The 27,987-nt window shown below is 41.8% G+C and overlaps 4 protein-coding genes across 9 annotated transcripts in view; 1 reads left to right on the top strand and 3 right to left on the bottom strand.

The window, feature by feature from the left end:
- The first annotated feature begins 902 nt into the window (after nucleotides 1–902).
- On the top strand, nucleotides 903–2,766 carry LOC130691647 (DNA-binding protein Ets97D-like). Its single transcript, XM_057514622.2, has 5 exons — nucleotides 903–1,244; nucleotides 1,307–1,778; nucleotides 1,846–2,079; nucleotides 2,137–2,313; nucleotides 2,377–2,766. Exons 1-5 carry the CDS (start codon nucleotides 1,017–1,019, stop codon nucleotides 2,739–2,741), a joined length of 1,476 nt encoding a protein of 491 aa, XP_057370605.1. The 5' UTR covers nucleotides 903–1,016; the 3' UTR covers nucleotides 2,742–2,766.
- A 65-nt stretch (nucleotides 2,767–2,831) lies between these two features.
- LOC130691692 (peroxisomal biogenesis factor 19-like) lies at nucleotides 2,832–4,397 on the bottom strand. Of its 3 annotated transcripts, none has more exons than XM_059497128.1 (6): nucleotides 4,305–4,397; nucleotides 4,059–4,243; nucleotides 3,644–3,969; nucleotides 3,384–3,575; nucleotides 3,081–3,284; nucleotides 2,832–2,993 (listed from the first exon to the last, which is right to left on the bottom strand). In XM_059497128.1, exons 2-6 carry the CDS (start codon nucleotides 4,162–4,164, stop codon nucleotides 2,895–2,897), a joined length of 927 nt encoding a protein of 308 aa, XP_059353111.1. In that variant the 5' UTR covers nucleotides 4,165–4,243; nucleotides 4,305–4,397; the 3' UTR covers nucleotides 2,832–2,894. The 3 variants fall into 3 exon arrangements, with proteins under 3 accessions (XP_059353111.1, XP_057370660.1, XP_057370653.1); XM_057514677.2 differs by having other exon boundaries at nucleotides 4,059–4,198; nucleotides 4,258–4,345; XM_057514670.2 differs by having other exon boundaries at nucleotides 4,059–4,331.
- A 668-nt stretch (nucleotides 4,398–5,065) lies between these two features.
- Nucleotides 5,066–11,317, bottom strand: LOC130691568 (embryonic polarity protein dorsal-like). Of its 4 annotated transcripts, XM_057514544.2 has the most exons (11): nucleotides 10,774–10,914; nucleotides 10,517–10,543; nucleotides 10,160–10,458; nucleotides 9,851–10,094; nucleotides 9,647–9,787; nucleotides 9,483–9,581; nucleotides 9,280–9,413; nucleotides 9,125–9,221; nucleotides 7,176–7,265; nucleotides 6,332–6,463; nucleotides 5,066–6,268 (listed from the first exon to the last, which is right to left on the bottom strand). In XM_057514544.2, the coding sequence occupies exons 1-11, from the start codon at nucleotides 10,811–10,813 to the stop codon at nucleotides 5,706–5,708; spliced, it is 1,866 nt and encodes a 621-aa protein (XP_057370527.1). In that variant the 5' UTR covers nucleotides 10,814–10,914; the 3' UTR covers nucleotides 5,066–5,705. The 4 variants fall into 4 exon arrangements, 3 of the variants coding, with proteins under 3 accessions (XP_057370527.1, XP_059352885.1, XP_057370509.1); XR_009001277.2 differs by lacking the exon at nucleotides 5,066–6,268 and having other exon boundaries at nucleotides 6,404–6,463; nucleotides 7,176–9,221; XM_059496902.1 differs by lacking the exons at nucleotides 5,066–6,268; nucleotides 6,332–6,463 and having other exon boundaries at nucleotides 7,123–9,221; nucleotides 10,907–11,317.
- Nucleotides 11,318–12,148: 831 nt separating this feature from the next.
- The window catches only part of LOC130696340 (nephrin-like), a 43,215-nt gene continuing 27,376 nt past the window's right edge, over nucleotides 12,149–27,987 (bottom strand). Inside the window, exons 3-18 of the mRNA XM_059496898.1 lie at nucleotides 23,540–23,719; nucleotides 21,623–21,775; nucleotides 21,342–21,512; nucleotides 20,935–21,225; nucleotides 19,639–19,938; nucleotides 19,386–19,525; nucleotides 19,072–19,225; nucleotides 18,159–18,461; nucleotides 17,784–18,074; nucleotides 17,414–17,695; nucleotides 16,899–17,320; nucleotides 16,599–16,764; nucleotides 15,677–15,847; nucleotides 14,567–14,718; nucleotides 14,277–14,487; nucleotides 12,149–14,181 (exon numbers count right to left, since the gene is read on the bottom strand). Coding sequence (XP_059352881.1) covers nucleotides 13,733–14,181; nucleotides 14,277–14,487; nucleotides 14,567–14,718; nucleotides 15,677–15,847; nucleotides 16,599–16,764; nucleotides 16,899–17,320; nucleotides 17,414–17,695; nucleotides 17,784–18,074; nucleotides 18,159–18,461; nucleotides 19,072–19,225; nucleotides 19,386–19,525; nucleotides 19,639–19,938; nucleotides 20,935–21,225; nucleotides 21,342–21,512; nucleotides 21,623–21,775; nucleotides 23,540–23,719 — 3,836 coding nt within the window. The 3' untranslated portion in view covers nucleotides 12,149–13,732. The remainder of the gene's footprint in view (nucleotides 14,182–14,276; nucleotides 14,488–14,566; nucleotides 14,719–15,676; nucleotides 15,848–16,598; nucleotides 16,765–16,898; nucleotides 17,321–17,413; nucleotides 17,696–17,783; nucleotides 18,075–18,158; nucleotides 18,462–19,071; nucleotides 19,226–19,385; nucleotides 19,526–19,638; nucleotides 19,939–20,934; nucleotides 21,226–21,341; nucleotides 21,513–21,622; nucleotides 21,776–23,539; nucleotides 23,720–27,987) is intronic.

A 27,987-nucleotide genomic window follows, 5' to 3' on the forward strand; every position in this document is an offset into this window, starting at 1 on the left:
TTACCATCCTTTTGTTGTATTATCTTATCCATTTTTCAATTGTTCCTCCAGCCACGCGTTATTCTCTCCATCCACGTTACTGAACTAACTGCGAATGGCATCCAATGGACTGAAATTGCCTACGGCAGTAATAACGAGTCTGAGCGGTAGATGGCTACGTGTCGGAAAAAAAGAAAAAAGTGTGATTTTTTTTTTTTTTTTGGCGAAATTTTTTTTTTTTTTGTGTAAAACGGATTGCCATATAAAACGGATTGCCATAAAATAAGCCCGACTTTCCTTATTCTTTCGTTTTTTACATTTAGTTGAAAAACCATAAGGCCAATTGGAAAATAAATCTGATTTCCATGATCAGCACTCAATTCTGAATCAGAATAATGTATTTTAAGTGAAATTTAAATTTTGGCCAAAAATGAAAAAGTGAGAAGGCTATAGCCTTCCTACTTTTGTCAAAATCGGCCAAAAACGACATCTCTTAGAATTCGACAAAAATCATAGGGTATAACCAAAATTGGTCGCTGATTTCGATTCAGTGATTGGTTTTCTCGTTAAACCAACCGTTACAAAAATAATAGAAAAAAGTGCTGTAAGAGCCCACAAAAATTGCTATTTTTTTCATTAAATGAATTGGCTTAAAATGAAAAAGAATAAAGGAGACTAAATGAGAAACAAAGTCTATTTTCGTGATTTTAGTTGATTTAGTATCTGAAAACAGAGCCATTCATTGCTAAAATGACTAAATTAGAGTTTTGGAAAAATACAAAATTGGTGAAAAAGTCGGCCTTATTTTGTCGGGCCTACTTTCAACCGAACATGATGTTTGCCTAGGGTTTGCGTCGCCGCTAGATAGCGTAGTGGCAGACGAACTTCACGTGTCGTTTTTTACTTGAGAACATATTGTTTTCCACCTATGTTCACAGTGAACCTGCAAGAAAGTTAATGTTGTTGTTTTCAGTCAAGTTTTCTCGTTTTTTTAGGTGTTGATATTTCCAAATCATTTCATAATTCCATTGTGTTAAATGGATGATGTTTTTCTCAGCGAAGTGGACCTAAACGGTCATGAAGAATGGGATACTGTGGCTGGCAGTAATGTCACATATATGCCCAACAATTCAGAAAATGAAATAGATATTCTTGCTATACAAGTGGACATTGCATCGCCTTTGTCAACTCTAAAAGCAATTCTCGGACAAAGACTTGGTGCTGATTTCTCACATTGTGAGCTTTGGTTACAAGATGTTGTGCAGGTTTGATTAAAAAATGGTTCTGTTGCTCCCATTGGTAATTTAAATCTAACTTTATGCTGTAGCTCACTGATGAGACAACCCTCTCTGAACAGTGTATTCAGGGAGAAGGACTTGTGCAAGTCAACGTGGAATTGAAATCAGTTCAGAATATTGATAGAATCAATATCATTGATGTACTAAAACCACAGCAAGAGGAGGAGACAGTCCTTGATGAACAGGTTACTATGGAAAACTCGAAAGAACAACAAGAAAGTGACCTTACCCAGGTATCTGCTGTTACCGAAGATGTCACTAGTATTGCTTTGGACACAGCCTATGAAGGTTCTCGTTTTCCATCTCCAAATACTGGAATGCAAGCAACAACTACCATAGGTGCTCAGCATTTGGTTCCTAGTCCTTTAGCTGCACAAATCAAACAACCATATGGCAATAGAATGTCATGTAAAATGCCTACTAGCCACAGTGAAAATATAACTAGATGGGTAATGGATGGAAACTTCAGAAAAGAGCAAGAAAGACTAAAAATTCCTCTTGGTATTTTCAAATATGCAGCTTAGGAAAGTTTAAGTATTTCATTTTAGTCCATTTTTTTTTGTCATAGATCCTATTTTGTGGTCGAAAGCCCATATTCAACATTGGATACGGTGGGCAATAAATCAGTTTAATCTCAAGGGTGTCAATCCCTCTCAGTGGGCCTTTGTTGATGGACCCTCATTGTGCAACATGACTCATACAGAGTTTATCCAGAGAATACCGAAGAATCCATTATCCAAAGATCCAAATCATGATTTATTCTGGACGCATCTCGAATTGCTGCGAAAATGCAAATTTGTTGGTACGAATTCAAAATATATGTTTATTGCTATGGTATTTATTAAAACATATCGTGTAGGTGTTATTCAAAAGCCAGTGCCTTACCTTCAATATATCACCACCCCTTTGTCGGTTAAGTCGGATACTTCCAGACTGCCACGACCAGCCGTCAAAGTCGCGACTCCTACAAAAAGGATTCCATTAGAATCGTTTTCGTCTCGTTCATTCTCTATAGCCACCACAGGAAGTCGAACTGGTATTTCAAATAGAAAATGGAGTCTCTATTTAAAAAGTTTGACAAATGAATTTCGTCTTCTAGGAAGTAATGGCCAAGTACAACTCTGGCAATTTCTACTTGAGTTGTTAACGGATGTGAATTTTCGGGATGCGATCTCTTGGCTTGGCACGGGAGGTGAGTTCAAATTAAATAACCCAGAGATGGTTGCCCAGCTTTGGGGTGAACGGAAAAACAAACCACACATGAACTACGAAAAACTGAGCCGAGCCCTGAGGTATTATTATGATGGAGACATGATTTGCAAAGTGAGCGGAAAACGTTTTGTGTATAAATTTGTCTGTGACCTAAAACAGTTGTTGGGTTATTCGGCCGACGAACTCAACAAGCTCGTTATGGAGTGCGAACAGCGATCTAAATTGGGCCGGTCCAATGCGCCATACGTGTAAATACAGAGCATTTTTTTTTCTCGATTATGACGAAATGTTCTTTTCCTTTGTTGAGTTACCATTTTTTGGGTTACGAGACTGTACGAAAAATGGTTTTACGGCCTCCTATACCTTTTATAACCCAATATTAGTAACATTCTTTATACTATGATTTTACATAACAACACAACTTTCGGCACCGGGGCCCATTGATTGAGCAAAATCCGCGCCACCAAAGGGATTTGGTAGCAGTTCAGCCTCGCCAGCTAATTCCTAGAAATTCAAATTATCCATTAATATGTTGCTGAGTATCCTCCTAATATCCCCCGCTCAACTTTTGTCTACACAGTGCAAACTCACCTTAGGGGGATGGCCGCATTCTTGCATTTGTTGCATCAACGATAATATCTTTTCGAAACGACTATTTTTTACCGTTGCATCATCGGTGTCATTTTCGTTTTCGAACTCGGTGCACACTTGTTGCATAATGGCAAATTGGCGATTGTATTTCTCAAACTGCGTAGGTTCTAGTTTCGGTCGATTATCTGCGAGCCAATCTGGGTACTGAAAAAATCAAATGGAAAAAAGTATGGGAAAAAATGTTAAATAAATATATATGTAGATTGAAGCTGACTTGTCTCTCTGACCTCCAAGGTAACTCACTTTATTGACAATTTCTTTTATGGATGGGTAAAGCAATTCCTTTGACAATAAGCTTTGAAGCATTCCCTGCATAGCAGGAAGAATATCACCCAAACTCCCCATATCCCCACTTGCCCCATCTCCAAATCCTCCATCTGGCCCAAATGTCATTTTCTCCAGCATTTTAGCTAGTGTTGCTTCATCTGCTTCTGTCTATGAAAGAAAATGAACAGCTGAAACAATATTAAAATCCTTTAACTGATTGTACTGTAGAGTTTTACCTGGAGAGATTCAGTTCCTTCTGCTAGGTGGCGAAGAGTATCAGCAAACGATGCTCCTTGGTCAGGTTGTCTTTCAAACACTTTGGCTGCTGCTTCTTGTGATACCTTCAGTAAGCTTTCAGCAAACTGTGAATCACCACTGTTTCCCGAAGCTGTTTCTGCCATCATCAAACGAATGTTTTTCTCAAATTCCAAGCTCGCTTCCTGTATAAACTCTTCTGACCACACAACTTCTTCTACCGGTGCTGCCGGTGCAGCTGTTTCAGATTTAGTGTCATCTTTTAACTTTGGAACTTGTAGTGGTTTGTCGAATTCTTCCAGGGCATCTGTTTAATAAATTTAATCTTAAAGTATCCTTAACAAATATCTTTGTAAAGAATAAAATTTAAAATTATGTGAAAGGAAGTAGCCCTACCATCAAGTAATGCATCTAATTCTTCGTCTTCCCCTTTAGATTCGTCCTTCGAATCTAAAGATGTCTCGTCAACAGTTTTCGGGTCATTGGAACTTGCATCACTCATGGTAATAAATCTAAATATAACTGATCAAACGACAGTTTTGCTTATGGTGACCCGGGTCTGGAAGACAAACAGCTCACTTCTAAACTTAAGTAGATTTTGTGGAAATTAATATACAAAAACGGATTCCGAAGACAACTTACTCATCCGGCAAATGTAGCAAGACAAGACGGCAATGTCCCTCAAATAACAATGCGGAGTTGCCAATAACTATTCATTGCCATTGTTTTACCTTGACTACGGCTCATTCTGTCACGGGCCAACGGCCGTCAGCGTCAACTCGTCAGGTAATCTGGGAGACTGAGGCTGAGATGTAGACTTCTACATCGAAGTCCCTGTTTGAGACTGAAAGATAAGGGGATAGGAAAATGAAGGGGCGTATGAAAATTCTATTGCTGTGTGTTTTACTTTAGCCTATAGCCATAAACAAGGAGATTTAAAAAAAGTCAGTGAGTCGCTTTAAATAGGGTACGACCAAATAACTTTATCCGGTTTTACTCAATTAAGTGGTAAACATGTAAGAGAAGGGAACATAGCTGAAAAAAAAAAATCAAGCAACATCTATTTGCTACTCTTTCCGACCTGTTAATTGCCATGAATTGGAATGATTGGTATCGATATAGGGCCCAACCTGCAACCTGAAAAAAAGAGTGATTTCTCACCGTATCTGCCGTAACAGAAAAAATTATCATTGTCTTGTATGTTTATTTGGTACAATTTTTCTTCAAGTTCTCTCTGAGGAATACGACAGACAATTTTGCGTATTGTTGATTCTGACAGGTAGCCCAAGTCATAAAAAAAATGCATACAAACACCATAACAAGATGTTAAATTCAAAGTGTCGCGCCCATCTTCACGGTTTTATTCTTTGCTACTGGCAGACAACGCTTGCAATCTTCTCGTATTATTATTTTTTTTTTTTACAATTACAAGACCACAGCTCTTAGCTCTAACTGATTAATAATCTTTCTGTGATAAGGTAACGAAACGCATATTTAGAATTAAATTTTTTATAGCAAAAAACATAGTGGTATTGAATTTCGCAGTGGAGCTCAGCACGGGGGCCATGCGCTGTGTTCGATAGACTTTTTAAAGGCACGTTTCAAATGGACTTACGAAATACAAATGTTGATTAAACGATCAATTCATCGCACCTAAAACGTTTGGAAACATGCAAGTAGTCGACATTTACCACCATGGAAGGCTACCTTCACGTATAAAACCGAAAGCACAAAGAAAGCGCTTTAGTTTTCACAACGGAGCGGAAAATAAAACTGGGAAAGAAATCGCTTTGATTGTTTGAGGTAAATCCCTCGATCAATCACTTCAATCGGCATTACACGGTTATGAGTTTCTACCACAGTGATTTTTGTAATCCTGCAACAATTTTCTGTATCTTTTTAATGGAATCAATGGGTATTGCCAATGGTTATATGAAATGGAGCATAGAAACTCTAGGAAGGTACTTATATTGAGAGATAATGGAGTAGTTTGATGAATGGTTTTGCTTGTAAACACTTGCTGGGTATTTCAAACTGTACACGCTACGATGTTGGATTGCCGCGACCGAAACCATCAGGGCCATCTAAATCTGCACTCGTCAACATTCCGGAGAATGTTAGGACAGGTAACTCGGGAGCAATGTTGCTGGTGCTCATAGATTCGTTGCGATCTCCGTCCTTTTGATCATTCGAGTCGCCGTCATGCAATGATAAGTTGGATAGCAAATGAGAATCAATCAGCTGAATGTTACAGTCGCTAAGAGGTAGATTGATTGCTCGAAATTCGTTCTGCTCGTTTGCCTGTTGTGGCTGCTGATGCGGGTATTGCATATTTAAGCTGTCGAGATCTGTGATATTAACGGTTCGCATCTGATTCATGTAGTCCTCAGCAGCTCCGTGATTTGGAGAATGCACGGGAATATTGTAATGAGGAGATGTTGGAAATCGGTATTCGTAGTTATGGTAGGGTGGATTTGGAGACGCCGTGGGACTGGGATTCCCCGTTCCAAAAGACAAGTTTGGGATGTTAAGTGTAAACTGTTGGTTGTAGTTTGGTTCGAATGAATAACCTTGACCATCTGCCTGACTTTCCGTCGGAGTAGGATCTAAGGGAAACAGATAAAGATATAAAATTGTATCAAAAACAAAGCTTTGAATAGACGAATTACCAGCGGGTTCTCTTTTCACTGACGTCCGGGTAATTTGTTTGATTGGTCGTGGAATAGCACCTCCGGCCTCCTTTCGTAACGACTCCACCGTGATGTTGGGGCTATAACCTCGAAGATTGCCCGGTTCGTGGGCTGGAGTCAAAAGTAAGTATCAAAATTAAAAGAATTCAATAAATGGTAACGAAAGTCAAAGCCCCAGCCAAGCACGGGAAGTCTGAAACTGACGTAGCAGTGAGGAAGGAAAAGGTTTTCATGGTACAAACACCACATACAAGACTACAGATAATCTAGTGAGCAATACCGTCTTTGAAGTGCAATTTATTTAAAATATTTGGATATGACTATTTGCCAAACCGTGAATGTTACCCGTTGTATTAGTTCCAAAACACCGAAAGAGTTAATACAAGATGAAGGTATCCTGATTTGGAAGACTAGATCAATGATTAAAAGGCACTCGATATTTTCATATCACTAGGCAATGAAAATGACTGGGTTTGCCGCGGAGGACAAAAACTGCACACCCACAAACAGCCAAGCGCAAGTGGGAAAACGAGGATGTGACAGAGGGTAGAAATTTGGTAAGTGCACAAAATGGTGTACAGAACCCGAAAGTCCTAGAGCGTTCACCGAAAAGCAAGAGAAAGAAAGATAGGACCCACACCAAGTGGATCTTAAATTGACAGGACCCTAAGTGAAAATAAATTATCCAAGCGACAACACTTTTGCGCAGAAGAAGACGAGTATGGGCACCCAGAATGACAAGGAGACAATTCTAGATTTCTGGTGCTTTGCTTGATAAAAAAGAAAGAAAAAAAAAGGCTAAAATAAATTAGAATTAACTCACTTTCTAAAACATTGTCGAGGATGAAGTCCTTTAAGCGACTGGCGTTTGATTCGAATAAGCGCTGTCGCTTCCGCTTAAGCATCTCGGCATCTGATGCGAGGCCAATAAGAATATAATGTGAGATACAATGTTGACAGTACAGGGAGTTAAATGACACTGCAATTGAAGATTTCTAATACACGAAGCCGTTGACTAGACATAAAACTAACTGAGTGAGTTAAGGTAACATCTTAAAACTATAAGAAAAGGGGTAATAATAAAGTTGCCTGCTATTCAAACCACGATGGCTGCACTTTAGCTTTGTCTGCCATCCATTCAACAGGTAAATTAAGGCACGTCTAAGGTAGCTTCGAATAATCGTATTCGATTGCGAAAAAAAGATCATCGGAAAGACGTAAAAAGTGATTACTTCCCGCCTTGCATTGGCATGCCGTCTCGTGTAGGCAGTTCTGCGTAAAGCATCGAAAGAGTTTCATTGTCGTCGAATTCGGAAGCTGTGGCTAGCGGAGCCAGTGTCATGTATAACGCGTAGTTTTCTGCTTCTGTCAGATTATCCGATGTATCGACATTTTCTGTAACAACAGTCGGATCCTTTGCTTGAATCGCTTGCGGCTCAATGGGCTCTTGTTCATCGTGGGTTTCGACTTCATTTTCAACTGGCGGGGACTCGGGATTAGAATTTAATTCGTCAAATTGTTGAACATCTTTATGGGCATCCTTTACGTTCTCCTGGCTATTATAAATAGATCTTTGACTAGAATGGATCGAGGTCGAACTGTTGAGCGATACTTCACTTTTTGACATTGGTTTGGCTTTTTTAAACGTGTGCTTGAGCGCCTGCAACGCGCTCTTGAGACCCAAGTCTCTCGTAGGAGGATCGGGTAAAGGCTGATTAAGTTTTTTAAAGCGACGCGGCGGTAAAGGAGGTGTCGACATTGTTTTCGATTCAACTCGTGGTGGTACGGCTGGTAATGGGGTCTCAAGTTTCAAAATAGGATCGTCTGAAGGATCATCATATACTAGGTCATTAAAAATAGCTTCTGAGGGAGGATCAACTTGTTGGGGACGAAGTGGCCAGCCAAAAAAGGGATGTTTCATAGCCATCTGAAAGCTAGAGTAAGTTTGGCAATCGGGGTCAACACTCATCGATTCCAGCATCTCCAACTGCTGCTCAATGGTATTAATACTGTCCTCGGATTTCGATTCACGGATAACGGTTTGATCAGAGGCGATTGAAATATCAGACGCATCAGATATTTGTGATAGACGATCGTTTAGCGTATGACTAGAAGATATCAAAGAAAGTGAATCATTAAGATCTACTTCTGATTCTCCTGTAATACTCCGAACGTCCGTCAAGTCTGAATAATCTGAAAATGCTGCTGAAAGGCGCGAATTAAGATCTTCTGACGACGCTACAGAAAGGCGTCCATCAGATTCGAATTCCGACGTGACAGTGGACACGGAAGAACGATCAAAGTTAACAACCTTCCCACAACCTTTTTGAGATTTTGGTTTCGAAAAATCATGGTTTTCACCCGATTTTATAAGATTGCTTTTCAACTTGGCAAACCCAGCTCCTTTTTCAGGCAAAGGGGGCGGGGCATTGTTCACGCCTGATAATGATTCTTGCTTTTGCTCCTGTGAGTCCAGCGAGGCTGAGTCCACAGAAGTTTCCAATTGTTTCTGGCCTATTTCCTCGACATTCGATTTTGACTGCGATTCCTTTTCTTTCTCCTCATTCTTTGGTTCTTGCTCTATAAGTAATTCGCATTGGACAGAGGCATTTGAATATTGGCGGGATTCGCCGGGCGCACGGAACATTTGACGAGCCAGTACGGCTGCGTCCAGGGCCAAAATATGAGTATACAATGGGAAATCAGGCTTGAATCTCTTGCTTGCGAAGAGAGCGCTGTTATCGAAAGAGCTGTCAACGGCAACAACGCTACCTGAATCCAAAGGCAAGTATTCGAAGCGTCGCGCCTCGCTGCACGCTCCATCGCTTGGTCTGCGTAATTGAACGTAAACGCTAACGGGCTCTTCCACCTACCATGAAGATACAGATAAGAGGTGTAATAGGCATAATATCCTTTCAACAACCTACATCAGTAACTCTGTAGCGTGGAGTTCGAAAAGTGATGGCAACTTGTTTGTGGACATCAGATGCGGAAAAATCGCCTTGGCCTTCCCATAAAACACGTCCTTCCTCTTCGTGGTAAAACAGTATTTGAATATCATCTATACACAATGGAGAAGCCTTTTTTAAACGCACGGCAGGCCAATGGACAGCTGTGTAGAGTTAAATACCCTTGGTCACCTTGTCGCACAATAGAATAATTTCCTTGCCTCCGCTCACCGGACTAGAACAGTCACTCAGTTTGCATATTGTTAACTCGCACATAGCCTCTAAAATAACCAATATGGGAAGCATTAAAATTTATTAGAATTATTATAATTTTAAATAAGAATACTTTTGTCATATATTGCTTCCGAGACTACCGGTTTAAGGGCAAGAGTAAATTTTCCTTTTTGACCTTCAAGAAATACTTGGAAGCATAACCGAACTGCATTTAAATCAATGCTCTGTGGTTGATTTTTATGTGCAAATCCAGCTAAAATGGAAATTAAAGAAATATAATAAAAGATTCGTATTTGATAAACAAGGTTCACTCAACTGTGAAAGGGGTCAACGCGGATTTCTTCTCGTAACTTTAAAGCTTCTTCAATTCCTTTCTTTTTTACACATTGAACTCCAAGGTTGGAGAAGGTGCAAATCATATTTTCGTTGTTGATTTCCAGAGTGCACACACCTTTCTTGCAGCCTTCTTTGCCAACCAAACTATGGGGGTGAGGTTTGTAGGGAAAATCTTTTGTCACACATGAAACTACTACAACAGCTTTTCCTTTGTAACCCAAAACCTGTAAAATGTAGAGAAAAAGCAAAAGTAAAAATCTAGACAGACAACAGTAAATGAACACCATACCTGGATCGTTGGGTATGTTTTATTTTCTGTTGTGCTACTTGCGCCAGGTAAACTGCCAGCTGATCTTCCCTCGCACTCATACCTGAACCTTAAGGCCTTGGAAGCAGGTTGTTCAAGGATTTTAACATAAGCTTTCTGCTTTACATCTACATTAGCATCTGCCATATTCATTGTGTAACTGGGGATTTCTGTTTGGGTGTCAGCCTTGTCTACACTCTTAGTTGAATGTTGGTCTTTACTAGGTTGTGCTTGGCCTTGTGCTTGGCCTGTATAATCTGGGTCTCCTTCTATAACAGCAACTGTAAAATGACAAAAATCAGCAAAACCTTCTTCGTGTAATTCCATATTCATACTTACGAACATCACTGATGTTGAGCTCACTTCCTAGAATAGCAAACAAGGATAAAGTGAGTAAGAACCAATAAAAAAAATAAGCACAATAACTTCAGAAGTCAAGCATCACAGTACACAGGATCATCTTTGGTGCCATTTCTTGTCACTTAAATTCACGTGACAACCGCTTCCCACAGTAAATTGCCTTTTCAGACATGATGCACTCGCTTCAGCTAAACCCGAAAAATACGTTTTAGCTATCGAGCCCTCCATACAATTACCTGTGTTTGGCTTGACAGGGTTCATTCTCTGACCGACCATCCAACCGAGTTGCAAATGAGAGAAATGTATCACGTTCTTTTCCAAGGAAAACAAACCTTAAGATAAAAACAACACCACCATATTGGGCATTACCATCGGAAATAACGATGCAGGGTTGCCTAAAACATCATTGCTTATTCATGCTGGATAAAAACTGGAAATAACCGCAATAAGCACAAGAAAAGTAGAAAACTTTAGGCCAAATTTTTTCTTTAAATTGTCGCGAATCAGCTTCTGCTTTTGGAAAACGTGTGTCCGGCCGATTGCGCAAACGGGAGTCACTGAACAGAGGGTCTACTCACGGCTAACGTCTGGCTTAGTCTGGGTGATCATGCGGTTTGCAAGGAACGGCAGCAAACGTGACGGCCTTCTAGTCTCCAATACAAACGCTCGCCAGTTGGGAAAATCCCACTTCGCATAGAACCGTTTATAGTGATGTAGGAACTGAAATTTTGTTTTGGCTAGGGGAAATACCTGGTTGGAAAAACCCCGATACGTAGCCGTGGAAAAATGAATCGTGCGATTTTTGGCTGTAGGTTCGATTTCGGAAATCGTAGAAGTAAAAAGTCTACCAGAAATTTGGATCACAGCCAGGTTGGATGTAGCAACATTGCTTTCACAGTTTTTGGTTGGCTATGGATACCAAATGGTGACGAAGCCAGTCAGTCTAAATGTGTAACCAACGAAGAATTCCACTGTGAGTTCAAGATTAGACTGATTGATATGATAATTATTACAAAAGGATTTTTTTTTTACACACTCTTCTTCTATAACGTTTTTCATCTACTGTACGTATTAGTGCCTTTCGGTGTCTAGGATTTCTTAGTTCATTCTTAATAAGAAACTGGTAATCGGATACAGTTTATATACTTCTTTTAGTGTAAGGTTTCGTTATCAGGGCGGCCGACTGGACACAAGGCCAATTTTTTCGACTTTCACAGTTTTTTTATCAGTCACCTTATAAACTACGACCGGTTCTGCATTTACACAAGTGCGGACCACGGGTAACTAGTAAATTATCAGCTAAAACATTTTAGGCAGGATAGGGAGCGGAAATCCATTGCACGAGGACCAGATCAACGCTATAACAAACACAAAAGCAATTTATTACGAAATTTACACGTCTAATTCTCTTTTCTAGCTTACCGCGCAACTAATTCCTCTTGTACCTATACATGTTTTTGTGTCGTTTATACGTTTATGCCATGCCTTATGTATTTGGTATTATCTGATTAAAATGTTTGTTACGTGTTAAGATATAACTTAAAGCTATGTCTTGTTATACGTGAAAGGCAGCAGAACACACGAACAAAATGAAATTAGGTATACGCAGTTTATTGATTGACCACTGCAAGCCCGACAAGATGCTCGTAATAGCAGGAAAAAACAAACTAAAAAAAGGCACAGAGAATAGACAATCATTCGGCTCAAGGTTTTCTTTTTTCTTTCTTGTTGTTGTTGTTATAGCCAACATCCACAAATAACACACGTACAAACACACACACACGTGAACATGATTTTATCGTAAAATGGGGGGATGTCACTTGTATCTGGATGATATTTAATGGGGAAAGGAAACATAGACAGCATATTTCTTATGGGACCAAAACATGGCGTTTATCAGTGAAAGTAGAATCAGAATATGGATGATTATTTACAACACGAACAAAATAAGGATGATTGTATCAATGCAAATCGGTGGCGCAGATGGCGGTATAGTTATCTGAATTTCTCGTACGCATCAAAATGAACTCCGAAGACAAGGAAAAATTATGACAGAAAAGTGTATCAGAACTTGCTCTTTTTTTTTTTAAACTGAAGTGAAACTAAAGAAAGGCTACGGAGCTGTTCGGAAATTAAATAAAAACACACAAAAAAAAAAAAAAAAAAAAATAGAAAAATGGAAAGGAAAAGAAATGGAAATAATTGTTTGCATGTTGGGAGTCGCGTAACTGTTTCCTCTTTGGTTAAACGTACGATGATAACCGCCACCTGACTAGACCCTCTCCCCCCCTGCCTTGCGATCGTTTCAAACATAATGTAATTGAAAAAGAAAAAAAAAAAAAAAAGACAAATAAAAAACTGATAACTTCAACTCAAGGGAGAAGAAACAAGACAAGAGCAATCTTCAGAGGGTGAATAGAACATTATTTCTTGTTTGCTTGGTTAAAAGAAGAATCGCAAGGAGAATTACTTGGCAAACGGCGTCCCGGGGAAAAGAAGCAAGACAGATAACCGACGAAATTGGGACTGTTTCCAAAAGAGACAGCAAGTTTTCTTTCGGCGCCTGTGTACTGTACAATTACTACAATTGTATACGCACCGCGAATTCGAATTTACAGAAAATCATCAAAATAAGAGAGGGCACGCGGAACACTATGGAACAATATTGGGGTGGAGGAAAGGTAGAGACACTACACGCGCGCTGGGCAACCCTCACTACCGATGTAAGGCACATGACATAACTCTTTATCTATATTCATATTTATGTAGGTATATTATACATACTCGCCGCCGACTTGTTTTCCATCCGGGAAACGGGCCGACCTTGCGCGCTTACAGTCTCAACGGAAATCTTCAACAGAGATGGATTTTGCCTCAGGATGGGCCAACAACTTTTGAGATCGTTGAACAATCAAGTCACATAAGACGTGATCAACACTTTACATGGTAGATGCCTTTTGTTCGCCTACGACAAACTGTCACAATCTAAAAAGAAAAATAAGGTGGTCTGTTTGAGCTTTGTCAAACTCAGGGCTCAGGGAAGAAAAACGAAACATACATTTCGCTGCGTTTTAGATCTTGCTTCTTTTGGAAGTACGAGAAAAGACGGGGTAGGATTTCGGGAACGAACGGATTGGTAGGTGTTTGGTTTAAAGGGAAAAGATGGATCGTTATGTCTCTTCGAAAGATTCGGTCTTAGACAAGATGGCCCTCGGTTTCGAGTGACCGCACCGTGGCGAGAGACGGACCGGAGAATTGAGCCGTAGCCTCCATGATTGGTGAGGGACCTTCCGATGGATTAAACGAGGAAAATTGGCTATGCCCTTGCATAGACATGGGCAGCGGTAGAGGCAGGTTAACGGGTAGAGCGGACGCTCGTCCCGAAGACGATGGAGACGGACCGTAGACACCGTTGGCAGCCGGAATATTTAGCGTGCCCATCGGCGTGTAGGGGCTGTGTGCGCCATGATTGCCAGTTGGTTCGCTCAAAGGATTGTAGCGATGATTCGTGCCAGTCGTGTGGAAGGAAGGATGCGGCGCCGGAGGGTAGTTGACTGGTGAATTGGCATTGACACCATAGTACGCATCTGAATGAGGCGAAATGGGCGACACCATCCGAGATTTACCATACATAGCTTCATTGCCTGTTGGAAGAAAAGAACCACGTCACGTTAAATACATCGAAGAAGCTTCAATAGTTTGCCAACCACGCTTCCAACTTTGCTTTTCGCCTTCATACCTTGACTGTAGGCGTTGCGACGAAGAGTGTCGATGTAGTTGTCCTCGCCCATGTCGAAGTTGACCGACTTGGGAGGGCGTGATAAAGTTCCGTGTCCAGTGACGGCCTGAGCTGAATTATTGGCTGCCACTCTGTACGATCCATAAGCCACTTGGCCATCGGCTTGATCAATCAGATAAGTGCTGACGGCCACTTTGGTAGCATCTTCAGGCTATATAAGAACATTTTAGAATCAAAATTTTGGCGACGATGTAAAGTGCTGATTTGTTAAATGAAAAAAATAAACTCACGGCATAGTCGCTGTGACTTCCGTTTTGGCTGTACGACTCGCTCTTCTCCGAGATGGAGCTGAGGGTCTCGCCGTTGACCGTTTCGTTGTAGCTGCTCGGTGCGTACATTTCGATGGTGGCCGATTTGCTGCTGCCGCCTTCGCTGGACATGGCTAATAGAAGCAAAACAAAAAAAAAAAAAAAAAAGCGAATATAATTAGTGAGTTTTCGCTGTGTTGAGGCAATAGCGCACATGCGTCATACTCCTATTATTTATCATACTAAAGATGCGATGAACTCTTACCGTCAATTTTCCTTTCATTTGACTCGAGTCTGTTTTGTTTACCAGAACGAATTCACAGACAGAATAATGAAAGCAAGCAACAATAATGAGACTACTAAGAATGTACAAGGAAAACAACAAAACACGACGGGTACGTTGGGTATTAAAAAATAAAAAAAAAGAAAAAAAAATACGCCTCATGCCGAACGAAACTAACCTTCTTCCATGCATTTCTTCTTCCGTCTTCGAATCAGGTAGCAGGAAACGATAGCCAAATTGAGGACAAGAAGGAGGGCGCCGGCTGTCGAAATGGCGATGATGATGATCTTGGGCGAATCGCCGCGGGTTAAGAGCAGATCGGCGTTCATATCGTCGTCCGGGCCTACACGCAAACACGATGACACACAAACATGCAAATTGGGTAACGAAGTGTATAACAATATAGACGGACACGATAACAAACGACTGGGTAAAAGTGGGCGAGTGGAAACGGAATAGTTTGCGAGAACTGCTAACGAGAAGACTTGGCCAAATGCATGCAGGAAGTTCTACTGGAGCCGTAGATTAGACACGCTAGCAAACAAAGCAGGATGGCAAAGGTAGTCCATTCAAAGGGCCCCAAGTTAGTTTGAAACGGTACACAACTAGACACATTCGCCCAGTTATGCACTAATTAAACACCAAAGAAAGACCTTTGTTTTGTTTCGTTCAGAAAAAGATGCACACCACAAGCGGACTTACCTCGTTCCTTATGAAGAATCATGGCGGAATTGAACCGAATCCTCTTATCATAGTTTTAGTCATCGCCAATCGAGCGGAAACGGACGAAAAGGGATTGAAAAACAAACCTTTAGCGAGACGCTTTCGATGCCTCCGCCGAACAAAACAGGCGATGAGGGCCACGTTGAGGACCAGCAGAGCCGTACCAACTATGGTGATGACTATGATCAAGACTTTGGGCATGTCGCCCGGACGGACCTCCAGGTCTCGCGGTTTCTGACCCGTAGGCGGAGCTTCGCCTGAAGGTACGATTATCATTTTGGGTTTGAAGGAATATATAATTTACTTGATGTTGTTGTACTCGTTTAAAATTACCAATCGGAAATGCAATAAAAGCGTGAAATTTGTCTCTAATGAAAAGCGTTCCCTAATTTTTTTTCTCCACCCCGAAAACCCTTAAACAATTCACACAGCCCAGACAATGTTACTGTTCGCTTTCATTCTCTCGTTTTTTCTAATTCTCGGTCAGACGCCCACCTTTTGTTTTCCTTTGTTTTAAATAGGGCGACGGCAACGGTTAGAGACGGAATTCGGCATGAAAACGAGCAACTTAAAAGACGCCGTGGAACTTCTTATTCCAGCGCCATAGCCTTGGTTTATACGTATATGCCATCTACCAATCACGAAAAACCTTAACCGGAAGCGGTAAATGCAATAGAGGGGTGCGTGTACAGTTTGTAGACCGTCGTCCAATTAAAGAAGGGGAGCATAACAAAAGAGGGGCGAGTTGTAAGTTATAAAAAAAAAAACGACCCGAACCGTGGTGGCAAAGAAGCACCACCACCATCAAACCACTACCTCCACCACGACAGGATGAGCTTTGCGGTTAGCATCATTTAAGATGACTACCAGAAAATTTCCCCCGAATAATAATAGCAATAATACTTAAAGGCTAAAGAAACAAAGTAGATGATGGGGGAAGGGGGGAAAACGATGAAGAAGGCAAAGGTAAAAGGGGGATGAAGAATAAGATGAAACGAAAAGACTTACTCGATGTTCTGGCCTTGACGATATCCTGCGTGAAGTTGCTCTCGCCTAGGTTGTTGAATGCCATTATGCCGAAGAGATACTCGGTGCCCAGCGCCAGTCCGCCCAGCGTGAAGGCGGTCATATTGGTCGGATAGACATCGGCGTATTTATAAAATTCGTTTCCGATCTATCGTGTTCACAGATTTCCAAACATGAAAGAGAAAAAAAAAAAAAAAAAAAAAATCGATTAGAGTCCGATCGATCTTGGTTATGCAAAATAGAGGGATTTGTATTTTGTTTTTGGTTTTTTTTTTTTTTTACCTGGCGGTATCGTAAGCGGTACGATTGAAATAGCCCTCCGTCAAAGCCGGAACGCCACGCCAAATAGACAGAGTCGTGCGAGACGTTGACAACGTGAAGCGCCAAGGGTGGGTCGGGACGACTGGTTCCGGACAGGACCACCTTGGCAGTGTTGATGCCCATCTCGTTGCGGGCGACACAATCGTAGAGGCCGTAATCGCGTGAGCGGACACTGCCGACTTCCATCGTCGATTCCCAAGTCACGATGTCGACCTGACGGGTACTGAACGAGTACTTGTCGCTGGGAGTCAAAGGCGTCCCCTCTCGTGACCATCCGAAACTGATGTTGGGCGCTCCTTGAGCTCTGCACACCAACTTGGCCAGCTGGCCCTCATCTCCGGCAGCCTTCATCAACTGAGGCGAGTCGTCCATCACCGGCTTATCTGTAACAGTAGAATTTAAAAAGAAAAACCAACAGAAAAAAAAAACAGTTAAGGCAGCTGACCGATAGAAGCGTTCTGAGAAAACAATATTACATTTGACTACTAGCCACGTCTGTTCGATCGATTCTTGACCAATGCCGTTGTTGGCTACACATTCGAATGCTCCAGTGTCGTTGCGAGTAATCTCTCGGACAAGCAGGTATGCCACACCGACGCCCGGTGTTTGTGAAGTACGTCCGTCCATATCGAAACCGGCTCGGCGCCAAAAAACTGTTGTGGTCGTCAGCGGATTGCCTGCCGCTCGGCATTCAAATTCAGCGTCGCTACCCTCGTTAATCATGACAGTAGGTCGAACTTGGACGATGGAAGCGGGATCTATCGTTCAACAAGCAAAACAAAACAAAGTGCGTCAAGATAACGAGAAAAATTTCAAAAAAAGAAACAAAACTCGGTTGATCATTACATTGGACGTTGAGTCGGACGGTGTGGCTGCGAGATCCTTCAGCGTTGGTGGCCTCGCATTTATAGTCGCCCTTGTCGTCTCTCCTGACGACCGTCAGGTTGAGGAAAGCTCCATCAAAAGTCATCCGGTCGTAGGCGCTGGCCTCTTTCAACTGTTTGATCGCGGTGCCATCGCGGAACCATTTGTAGGTTATTTCAGAAGGGTTGGCTTTGGCCGTCAGGTTCACTATGGCCGGCTCGCCTTCGATGACATCCACGCTGTAATCGGCCGGTTGCGGGAAATGCGGTTTGTCTACAATGATGTTAAAGAAGAAAAAGAAAATGTTTACGTTCATCCCGATTTACTATCGTGGATGTGTTGAAAGGGAAAACTCACATAAAACTTCCAATGTGATTGCGTCGTGGATTTGAGGGCCGATGCCGTTAGTGGCCTGACACGTGATGACTACACCGTGCAATTCAGGTGTGACTTCCATCTGCAGTGTCGATTTACTAACGATGCCGGAGTAGGCGCCAGGCACCGTGCTATTTCCAGCTGGTTGGATAACTTGGCCGTTGCCCCGAAGCCACGTCAATCGCGAAACTGGATTGCTGCTATCCGATTCGCATGTAATGGTCACCATTTGACCGGGTCGAAGTTTCTCCGGCCGAACTTTCACCGTCAATTGTTTCGGAGCAACTAAACAGAAACAAAAAAAAAACGGGAAAGAATAAAAATAAAATGAATAAATAAAATTCACGTTTTGTTATTTCTTAATGACTGCATCCCTTCCGTTTGATGATATCGCGCCATTTTTACGGCACGATAAAAAGAGAATGCGCATCGTTCAACAAACACATAGAAAAAGGGCGGAAAAAAGGAGATAAAAAAAAAAAGAAAAGAAAAGAAAAAGAAAGAAACAATGCAAAGGAAAAAGAAATGCAGTAGCCAAGACAACAAAGACAATGCACAATGCCAAATGAGGGTATCATATTCCTGTCATCAAACGAAAGGTGAGATCAGAAAGACACGCATAGCAAAAGTAGAGAACTGGCGGACGAGTGAACGCAAAAATAAAAATAAATAAAAGCTTTTGTGCAAGACGAGACGGACGGTTGTTGGTGAATAAAAAAAAAAAAAGAAAGAAAGGTAAATAAAAAATAAATGAATAAAAACGAAAAATGCAGACGTTTCCGGCAGAACGGACAAAACAATCGCAGGCTTTTTTGTTTTGTTTTCTTTTCTTTTGTTTCAGAGATTTCTCAATGTCTTTCACAGCGAGAGACACCGACAAACAGGTGTAACTTACACTCGATCCTGATAGTTGTGGAATCAACCAAATTTCCCTCAAGGGCCGGATTGGTGGCCTCGCAACGCAGTTCCTTGCCGTTGTCTTCCCGTTTGGCCTGCATTTCCAGCAGCGATTGTGCCACACTGCCGTGACTTGTGTAGTTGGCTTTGATCTGATGTTTTCGTCAATTTTCAGTTGACCGGTTGAACGAAAGCCGCACAGAGAAATGAAAGGACCAATTCGAAGAGATCAGTATCCGAAATCGAACGGATTCATTGGCGGACGGACAAAAACAAAAGCGGACACGAATGTCAATTTTTTTTTTTTTTTACCTCTTTACGGCTACCCGACAAAAACCATTTGAGCGTGGCGGGAGGATTGCCACCCATCGACATACAGTTCATTTGGTAGAACGAATTGTCACGAATGGTCCGATCGCGCATTCCCGAGATGCTAGGCGCTTCCGGTGGATCTGCACGCAATCATTTCCGATTGGACGGACAAGAGAGACACATCGAACGCAAATCTTTTAAAAATTCTGCTGGGTGGGAATTGTTTTTGTTTGTTTGTTTTCTAAAGACTTACAGACGACGCTGATGATTTTCGTTTCTGCGACACGCTGGGCAAGATCGGCCACAATGGCGTGGCACGACACAGTCACGTTACGGCCCGTGGCGCGAATAGTGGTCGTCAAATTGGAGGAGGACACCCAGCCGCCGTCGGGCGACGTGGCAATCCGTGACCCGTTTTCGCGCACTTCCCGCCCGTCGACCACCCACGTGATCCGAGCCACCGGATTACTGTTGGTCGTCGTGCATTCAAGCGACACCGTATCGTTCACTTTCGCTTCGCTCGGACCTGTGACTGTTACCGTTTTCGGGCCGACTGTAGTTGAAAAATGGGAGGGGGAATGAAAAAAAAATGGATCAGTATCCATTTTTGTCAAGCAAACATTACAGTGGGTAACAACAATGATCATTTGATTGGACGTCATCCATCGCACATTGTCTTATCCCAATAGCTTCGGCAAAACGCTGTCTTTCCCCTATCGACGCAGTTGGGAGAAGGCCTTTCGTCGTGCGATGGATTCATAAGAAAACGTATAACTAGATCAGAGAGGAACTGCTTTTCAAACGTTTGGGTGTCGGAATTCAATCAGCCGTGCGTACGTACCCCTCCCCCTCCCCCCCCCTAGTTTTTATTGTTTTCATGTATAAATAAAGAGAGAAAGAAGAGAAGAAGAAAAAGGAGGCGACGGAATTAGGAAAACAATTCAATTTCCGGACCATCTTGTTTTCTCTTACTCGTTTTCCCCACTCATTTCAAGGAAATTCCTGTAGGCAATGGCGACAGTGTCATCGTCTGACGACATTGTTTTTGTTTGTGTCTCTATTGTGCACGTACGAGTGACACAACAGAACACCGGGATAAAAATAAATAGATAAATAAAACAAATAAAACGAAAATAAAACAACAACAAAAAACATCGCAACGGCCATGTCTTGTTGATGGTATCATTCGATCGATCGAGAGAGAGAGAGAGAGAGAGAGAGAGAGAGAAAAAGGGGGAAAAAAATCAACAAAACAAAAAGGCAAAGAGAGAGAGAGAGAGAGATAGAGAGACAGCAAAAATTAGGTCTACGCAGGAAAGAAATAAGTTCTCAATGATTTTCTTTTGATTGGAATGGTTCAAACCCGGAAAGCGTTTGAAGGTGTTAAACGTGTGTCAGGCGAATGTACAAGTGTTCTCTATGTACACGGTATAATACAATAGCCTTCTATCAAATTGAAGAAAGAAGAAGAAGAAGACGATGAGCTTGTCAATTCTGTGTGCTAACTCTGGCGAAAGATGTTGGGAATGGATAGAGCGGATAGACTTACAGTGAACGGTGAGCGTGATCTCGGCTTTCATGGGCGTGGCGGTGAGCGCGTTGCTGGCCTCGCAGCGGAACCGCGCGTTATTATCGCTCGCCTCGGCACGAAAGATGTGAACGTTCCGCGATTCACGACCTGTCGTTTCGTACGCGTGATCAATCTTGACTTCATTCTTGTACCAGACAATTTGCGCTAGTGGGTTGCCGCCGCGCGAAATGCACTCCAGTTTCACTTCTTGGCCCATGCGAACCGTTTCGCCTTCCGTGTAACCGATAATCTCCGGCGGCCCTGGCGGATCTATTTTTAGTGGCAAAAAAAAACAAAAAAAAAACAAGGCGAAATATTATGCCATTCTTGATTCAGTTAGACACTAGAGGAAGTTTAAAAAAAAAGAAAAGAAAGAAATGACTTACATAGAATGTTGAGAGCGACGGTGGCCCGTTTGGGAGCAATCAGAGCCGGATGGCGGGCCTCACATGTGTAGTCGGCTTCGTTGTCGTCCGGCTGGGCTCGGATAGTTAACTTGGATCGAGTATCGAACCGGCGCGGTACGTCAGCATCGGTGGTCGTGTTCTCTATCCGATCTGAACAACATCATCATCAAAAACAAGGGAGACAAGGTTTTGTCATTGATATTATTTCACGTAATCGATAGGGCATCTAAATAGAGCGAGGGTAGTTGTTTTACACTTACCGGATTTGATTTCCACGTTGCGTTTGAACCAGACGATCTCGGCGGCCGGTTTGGCGTTGCGGACCAAGCACTGCAGCAACAATTCCTCCCCTTCCCTAGACATGATCCGTGATCCGGCCACATAGTCGACGATTTCCACGCTGGAAGGCGGAACTGTAAAACCAAACAAAACATAAATTCGTAAACAATTGAAAAAGACATACAGTTTCCTCGTATTATGTTGATTATCCTAACATTGAATGCCTCGCTCGGCTTTGCGCATGTGGTCGACATCGAACGATGCCATCGGTTGGCATAAGTTATCGGAACTCGAATTGTACCCAACGATCAAGACGTTCGTTTGTCTGGGGATTTAATTACGTTATTGATTCTATTTTCTTTCTTCCAATGGTATTAGACATCCACGGCGGATGGGGAAATCAACCGACCTGAACGAGATGTTGCCCGGTTTGATGGATAATTTTTTTTTTTTTTTTTTTTTTTTTTTTTTACCTTTTTTATTTTCAATAATTGGATCCTGGTAGTTTCACAATAAAGAAAAAATCTAGCGGGAAGAAGAAAAATTTACAAAGGATCAAACAGTCGTCTACGTTTACCTTCCGGCGGAGTTAAAAATGATGATGATGATAAGACTAAAATAGATTTTTTTTTGTTGAAAAATATAGTTGGATTGACTTCCGGAATTCAAAATATTGCGAAATCCAAAGGCAAAAGGATCCAATGGCACAGATTGAACTCTTACTACGGTGAAACATATACATTTTTCTTTTTTTCCATTTGCCCTTCTAAATCTCTTCAAACTCGTTAAAAGATTTTTTTTTTTTTTTTTTTTTTTTTTTGTGTTCGGTATGTCTAGCGCCTAACTTTATTCAGCATATGGGTGAAGAGGAACGTCTTATGGAACTCCTGACATCTTCCTAGTCGTATAAAGTCAGATGGAAAAGAGCCCCGGAAGTCTCTTCAAAAAAAAAAAAAAAAACGCCTATTCAAATGATAATCTAGTGCCCGGATGGAACCGTAAGCGAATGCAAGCACAGCCCAAGTCTCGTGCAAAAAAAAAAAAAAAATCTCTCCTTGCGAATGAATCGAGACAATGACAAGACTTTTGATGCCTCGAGAGTAGAGGGATTTTCGGTTAGTTTTGCATTACGAGCGAGAAAGGAGTTCAGCAACGAAAATTTGAATGATCCAGCGGGACACTATTTCTTTCTTTTTTTTTTTACTCTTCCTTTCACCTCTTATTCTTTCTCTTTCCATATGAAAAGAGCAGCTCAGCCAATGGACGAGAACTTACACACGAAAAAAGAAATATAACGCTTTTAAAAGTCAGCTGCTTGAATGGATGCCTTAAAAAAAAAAAAAAAAAAAAAAAAAAGAAAGAAATCAGGGATGGCAATAGTACTCGAAATCGCATTGACTTTGCGAACTCAAACGGAAAACCAACGAGTGTACTAGCGTGTGCAATCACACGAACGCAAACTTTGTGAGCCATTAGAGTTTGCTTCAGCCGTTTTGTTTGCCAACGAGCGATCCCGGGACGCACCCTCCCCCCCCCCCCTCTCTCTTCCCCAAACGTCCCGACTTTCACGTTGGGCTATTAAAGCGCCATCAGTCGCGCAAACTTGTTCGGCTAGCTCGCTAACATAACTAAGAACAAAAATAAAATCAAAAAGAAAGTTGTTTGCTTTGTTTTTGTAAAGTAGAACCCTCTTGTTTGGCTCTTGTTGTTGTTGCTCACTAGTCTGTTAATCGAACCGTTGGTTTTTTTTACCCCGCCACTGAGCTCGTGATCGCAAACTTGGGTTTACCAATCAATTTTTAGCTTTGCGCAGCGGACATTAACCGTACATCCTTGATTTATCACGTCACAGCACTCGGCCAGCAAGTGCCTGAGGGAGTCAGCAATCATCGACTTACTGAGAACGGTGAGCTGAGCGTCGGCCCGGATGGGCTTGGAGTTTCCCCGCGGGCCCACCTGGCATTGGTACTCGGCGTCGTCGTCCAGCGTAGCGTTCTCGATGCGGATGTGATGCTCGCCTTGCTCTTCGCTGCCCATGATGGTGTAGCGCGGAAAAGACGGAATGGTCCGTTCGAAACCTGCAATGCACAACACGAAACAAAAAAAAAAAAAAAAAAAAAAATAGAAAAATAAGCATCGAGTTCTCCTGAATGTTTTAGAACACAATCCGCTACACAAAGGTGGGCAGTCAACCGTGTGTGCTGTACTCCATTTTGAAAATGGCCAAAACAAATAGACGCACAGGTTGCTCGGCCAACATCGATCTTGGAGAGATAGAGCATGGACTTGTTAATAGCTGGAAGCGTTCACAGAAATCCATTATTCACCGAGTCGAGTTGTTTGTCGTCGTCCCGAATGCCCGAGAACGAGATCAGACTTTGAGAGGCAAGGGGTGGGGTGGGGAGGTAGGGTGGAAAAATCCTGGAAGCCATTAGATCAGTTGCCATGGGCGACTGACGGATGGCTGCTCCGATATGCATGGGAATAAACATGTTTCAACACTGCTTTCAAAAATAAAAAAAAATCCCCCGGTGAGTAAAATGACCTTTTCATTTAACTGATTGGTTCTTGTTCCACTAATGGAAATCGTCGGCAAGTTTTAGTTTTTTTTTTTGCCTTTTCCCAACTCGAATCCATCCGTCCCAACGTCGACAAACAAAAACAAGACGGACGTCTTTGAGAATTGAGAGAAGAACGGGTTAAGAACTCAGTCAACTGTGTAAATGAACGTCGTTTTACTTTCTAATCATTTCCCTTTCTCCCTCTGTTAACCGTTTTTAACAAGCAGGCCTCAAACAGCAGCCACCTGGACCGTGTCTTTCGTGTCTTTTGCTCCCCACCCCTTCTTATTTTTTTTTAAACCAAAAAGAAAATAAAGAAGGAAGAAAGCGACATAAAAGCTCTCAAAAAAAAAAAATATATATATATATATATATAGGAAAGCCATAGCAGCAGCCTTTGCATTTTTCGGCGTGTGTGTTAAATTAGCTTGTCTTGTGTCACGCTCGACCCCGGTTCACGCTAGAACGAACGCGCTCCAGCACGTTCCTCTTTTCCTTTTTCTTCACTGACTTGCCTTCCATTGGAAAATGAAGAGAAAAAAAAAAGGGAGAAAGAAAAAAAAAAAAAAATGAGGAGGCTATCTACATTATGATAGGCTCGCCCAACAAACAAATAATAGTGAATTTGAAATAAGGAGAACGAGAGAAAGTCACGAATGATCGACGACAACCGTGGGCAGCTGGAGAAGAGGGAAAAAAAAAAAATGCACGCGACACAGACGTAATGGAATGAAATCCAATTCAAACTTTGGGGTAGACATTCTTGAAAAATAAGAAAAGCGTCGTGTTCTTGCGGGGGGACCGCCGGAATTTTATTTTATTTTTTTTTCCCCTCGAAAAATAAAAATTGAAAATCCTTCAATTCCCGCGTGTCTGCACGGCCATGCGGTAAGGGAATAAAAAAAAAAAAAAAAAAACGACGAGGCGAGAATAGTTGAAATATCCTTTTGCTTTTTCTTTTCTTTTTATTATTTGGAAGGTATTTTTCTATAGGTTTTTCTGGGGATGGTGGGCGTCGTTTCAAGACGACATTTTCAGGCTTCCCTTAACAACAAGCATTTTTTTTTTTCCTTCCAAAAAAAAAAAAAAAAAAAAAAAAAAAAAAAAAAAAGGATTGAATGCCATTGAAGAAAATATCGGCAATACCGGGCGCCGTGTACGTCGGCTTCCTGCAAATCGGCATTCATGCGTGACATCAACTATCGTCGTTACGCTATTTTCACGTTCTTTTTTTTCATTTCTTTTGCTTGTCGCTTCCTTTGTCACACACAAATCGAAAAAGTTTTTCAATTCCTTAAACTACTTGACAATGTCTATCGAACGACACTGTACATTTCATTTCCTATTTTTGTTTTTTGTTTTTTGTTTGTTTTTTTTCTCGTTGAATCATCACTCGCCATTTGCCCGTCTTTTTAAAGCAAAATGCCAAACCTATTCAAGCTTTTTAAAATGTAAACAGTCGACGCAGTTTGTTTGAAGGGCAAGGGAAAAAAGAGAGGACGGACTGGTTTGTGATCAGAGCGCAAGGACCTGATGAAATCTTTGGCAAAATAAAAACGTTGCCAAAATCCCCGGGAAAATTCAAATAGAAACGCGCATGAAAAGGCGACAACTCTTTGACGCAAAGAGAGTGTTAATTCGGCAAAAAATAAATTCTCTTTCTTCTTTCTTTCTTTTTTTTTTTTTTTCACCCTTTCATCCGCAGTCCGTCCGCGTGAAATTGTTTCTGTGACCTTTTTTTTTTTTTTCTCGCTGGCTTTGACTGACGTCCTGGCAAATATTTGAAAAATTAGATGCTGCGCTGTGCAAGGCGTCCTGCTGGGCCGTGGTTCTCTTTTTTTTTTTTTTTTTTTTTTTACCGGACAAAAGGATCCTCGTAGGTTTTGAGCACATAATACCATCCCTTGCCGCATACCCTTTCGCTCCCAGGGCAACAAACGTAGCTCTTTTGATCTCGAATTCGGCGAGGCCCATGACGTGTTTAGGGAACCAGACAACAGCAGCAACAATAACAACAGAGCGCACACAGCTCAAATCTCTCTGCCATTCTCTGCTTTTTGGCCTTAAGTTTTGACTGGGAAATCTTTCTCGGCTTTATTCCACCTATTTTATTATTATTATTTTTTATTTTTTATTTTTTATTTTTTTTTTGGAGTCCGTTGTTGTTGATGCGATATATTCGAACCGATGGAATATACATCCAGCCAAGTTAGCCGAGCTGGATAAACAGCCAGCCAACTAGGTAGTGGCATACTGTTTTGTACGGGGGTGTTTCGAAACTTTGGCCGGTTGTATGGTTTATAGGAGCGGCGGATATTACGTGCGCATTTGCAGACATAAATTACGGTGAAAAGTTCTATCCAACACAGCTGCAAGTACGGCCAGCCGAGGATTACAACATTGGCCTTAGGTGAGCGGTGCACATACACACAGACACACACAGACACAGACAGCAACAAGGAGAAATAGCTGAATCGATGAACGACCCTCTGGAGAAACCGTGAGGGATAATGACGAGTAAGACTTGGCGATCCCCCCGGTTTGAAACTCAGGTGGGAGAGAAAGAGAGAAAGAGAGAGAGAGAGAGAGAGAGAGAGATAGGGAAAAAGGAAGAAAGAAACAAGGGGAGTCAAAGCTAACGATGGGTAGAATGAGAAACGAAAAATGGTAAACGTGACAAAGAGGATTGCAGCAGTTCCAAACCCACCTGGGGGGTTTGTAAATAACGCCCCACTTCGTGCAATACGATAATATAAGCGCGTCTATTGCGCCCAGTCTTTGTTTACTCGCGCAAGTCTATAAAAGTCTAAGCGCGTCGTTCCAGCCGCGATGTAGAGCTATATTTACAGGTTTCGCAGTTTCTGCCGTGGCTGATGAGAATGAACTCGGGACATATCACGAAGCGATTCGTCAGCAAAAAAAAAAAAAAAAAAAAAGAATAAACTACCACACAAACAAAAAGGAGGAGAAGAAGGAGCTACGAAACAAAAAAAAAAAAAAGTCTTTCATTTGTTGACATTGAGAACGTCTGGTTTTGCCTTTCTCTATCTACATACACAGCACGCATATGTACACTGACGTGTATGAGGAAAGAAGGAGAGTACGAATGATGGAAGGCTTCTTTTGTTTTAACACCGTCTTCCTTTTCCCAGCCATCCCAAAAAAAAAAAAAAAAAAAAAAAAAAAAAAAGATACTAAGTAAAGAGACACGGGCCCCATGGCTCATCTCATTTACAGACAAGTCAGCGCGGGTTACCGAACTCAATGGCAAACGGTCGGAAATTGCCGATGCTCTGCTAAACAAAAAATGTAACCAATACAACACGAGACCTTTCAAGATTCCGGTTCTTGTTCACGACTTCACGACATACGCAGTTCTTCTTTTTTCTTCAGTTGTACCGGTACGGCGTCGTTGTAAAGGCAAAGGAAATAAACTTAGAAAAAAAAAAAAAAAAAAAGAAAGAAAATAATACAGAACTAAAGTCGAACGCCGCTCATCATCGACAGGCCGATCACGATCGACTCATTAAGAAAGGACCTCCTTCATTTCTTTCTTCTATGCTTTTTTTTGCCTGTCGAATGTGTTTTACGACTGACCGCGTGTACATCCCTCTTTCTAACCGACCCTAGTCGTGTTCTCCCGCTCCTCCCACGTCATCGCCGTAGTGAGAAAGAGGGAAAAAGAGCAAAAAGGTCAACAAGATCCCACCGGTTTTCTTTTCCCTTGCATTTCCCATTGTATTACGAAATAGATTTTTTTTTTTTTTTTTTTTTAAATAAGATTT

The sequence above is a fragment of the Daphnia carinata genome, chromosome 1 (genome assembly GCF_022539665.2).
Source record: "Daphnia carinata strain CSIRO-1 chromosome 1, CSIRO_AGI_Dcar_HiC_V3, whole genome shotgun sequence".
Taxonomy (NCBI): Eukaryota; Metazoa; Arthropoda; class Branchiopoda; order Diplostraca; family Daphniidae; genus Daphnia; species Daphnia carinata.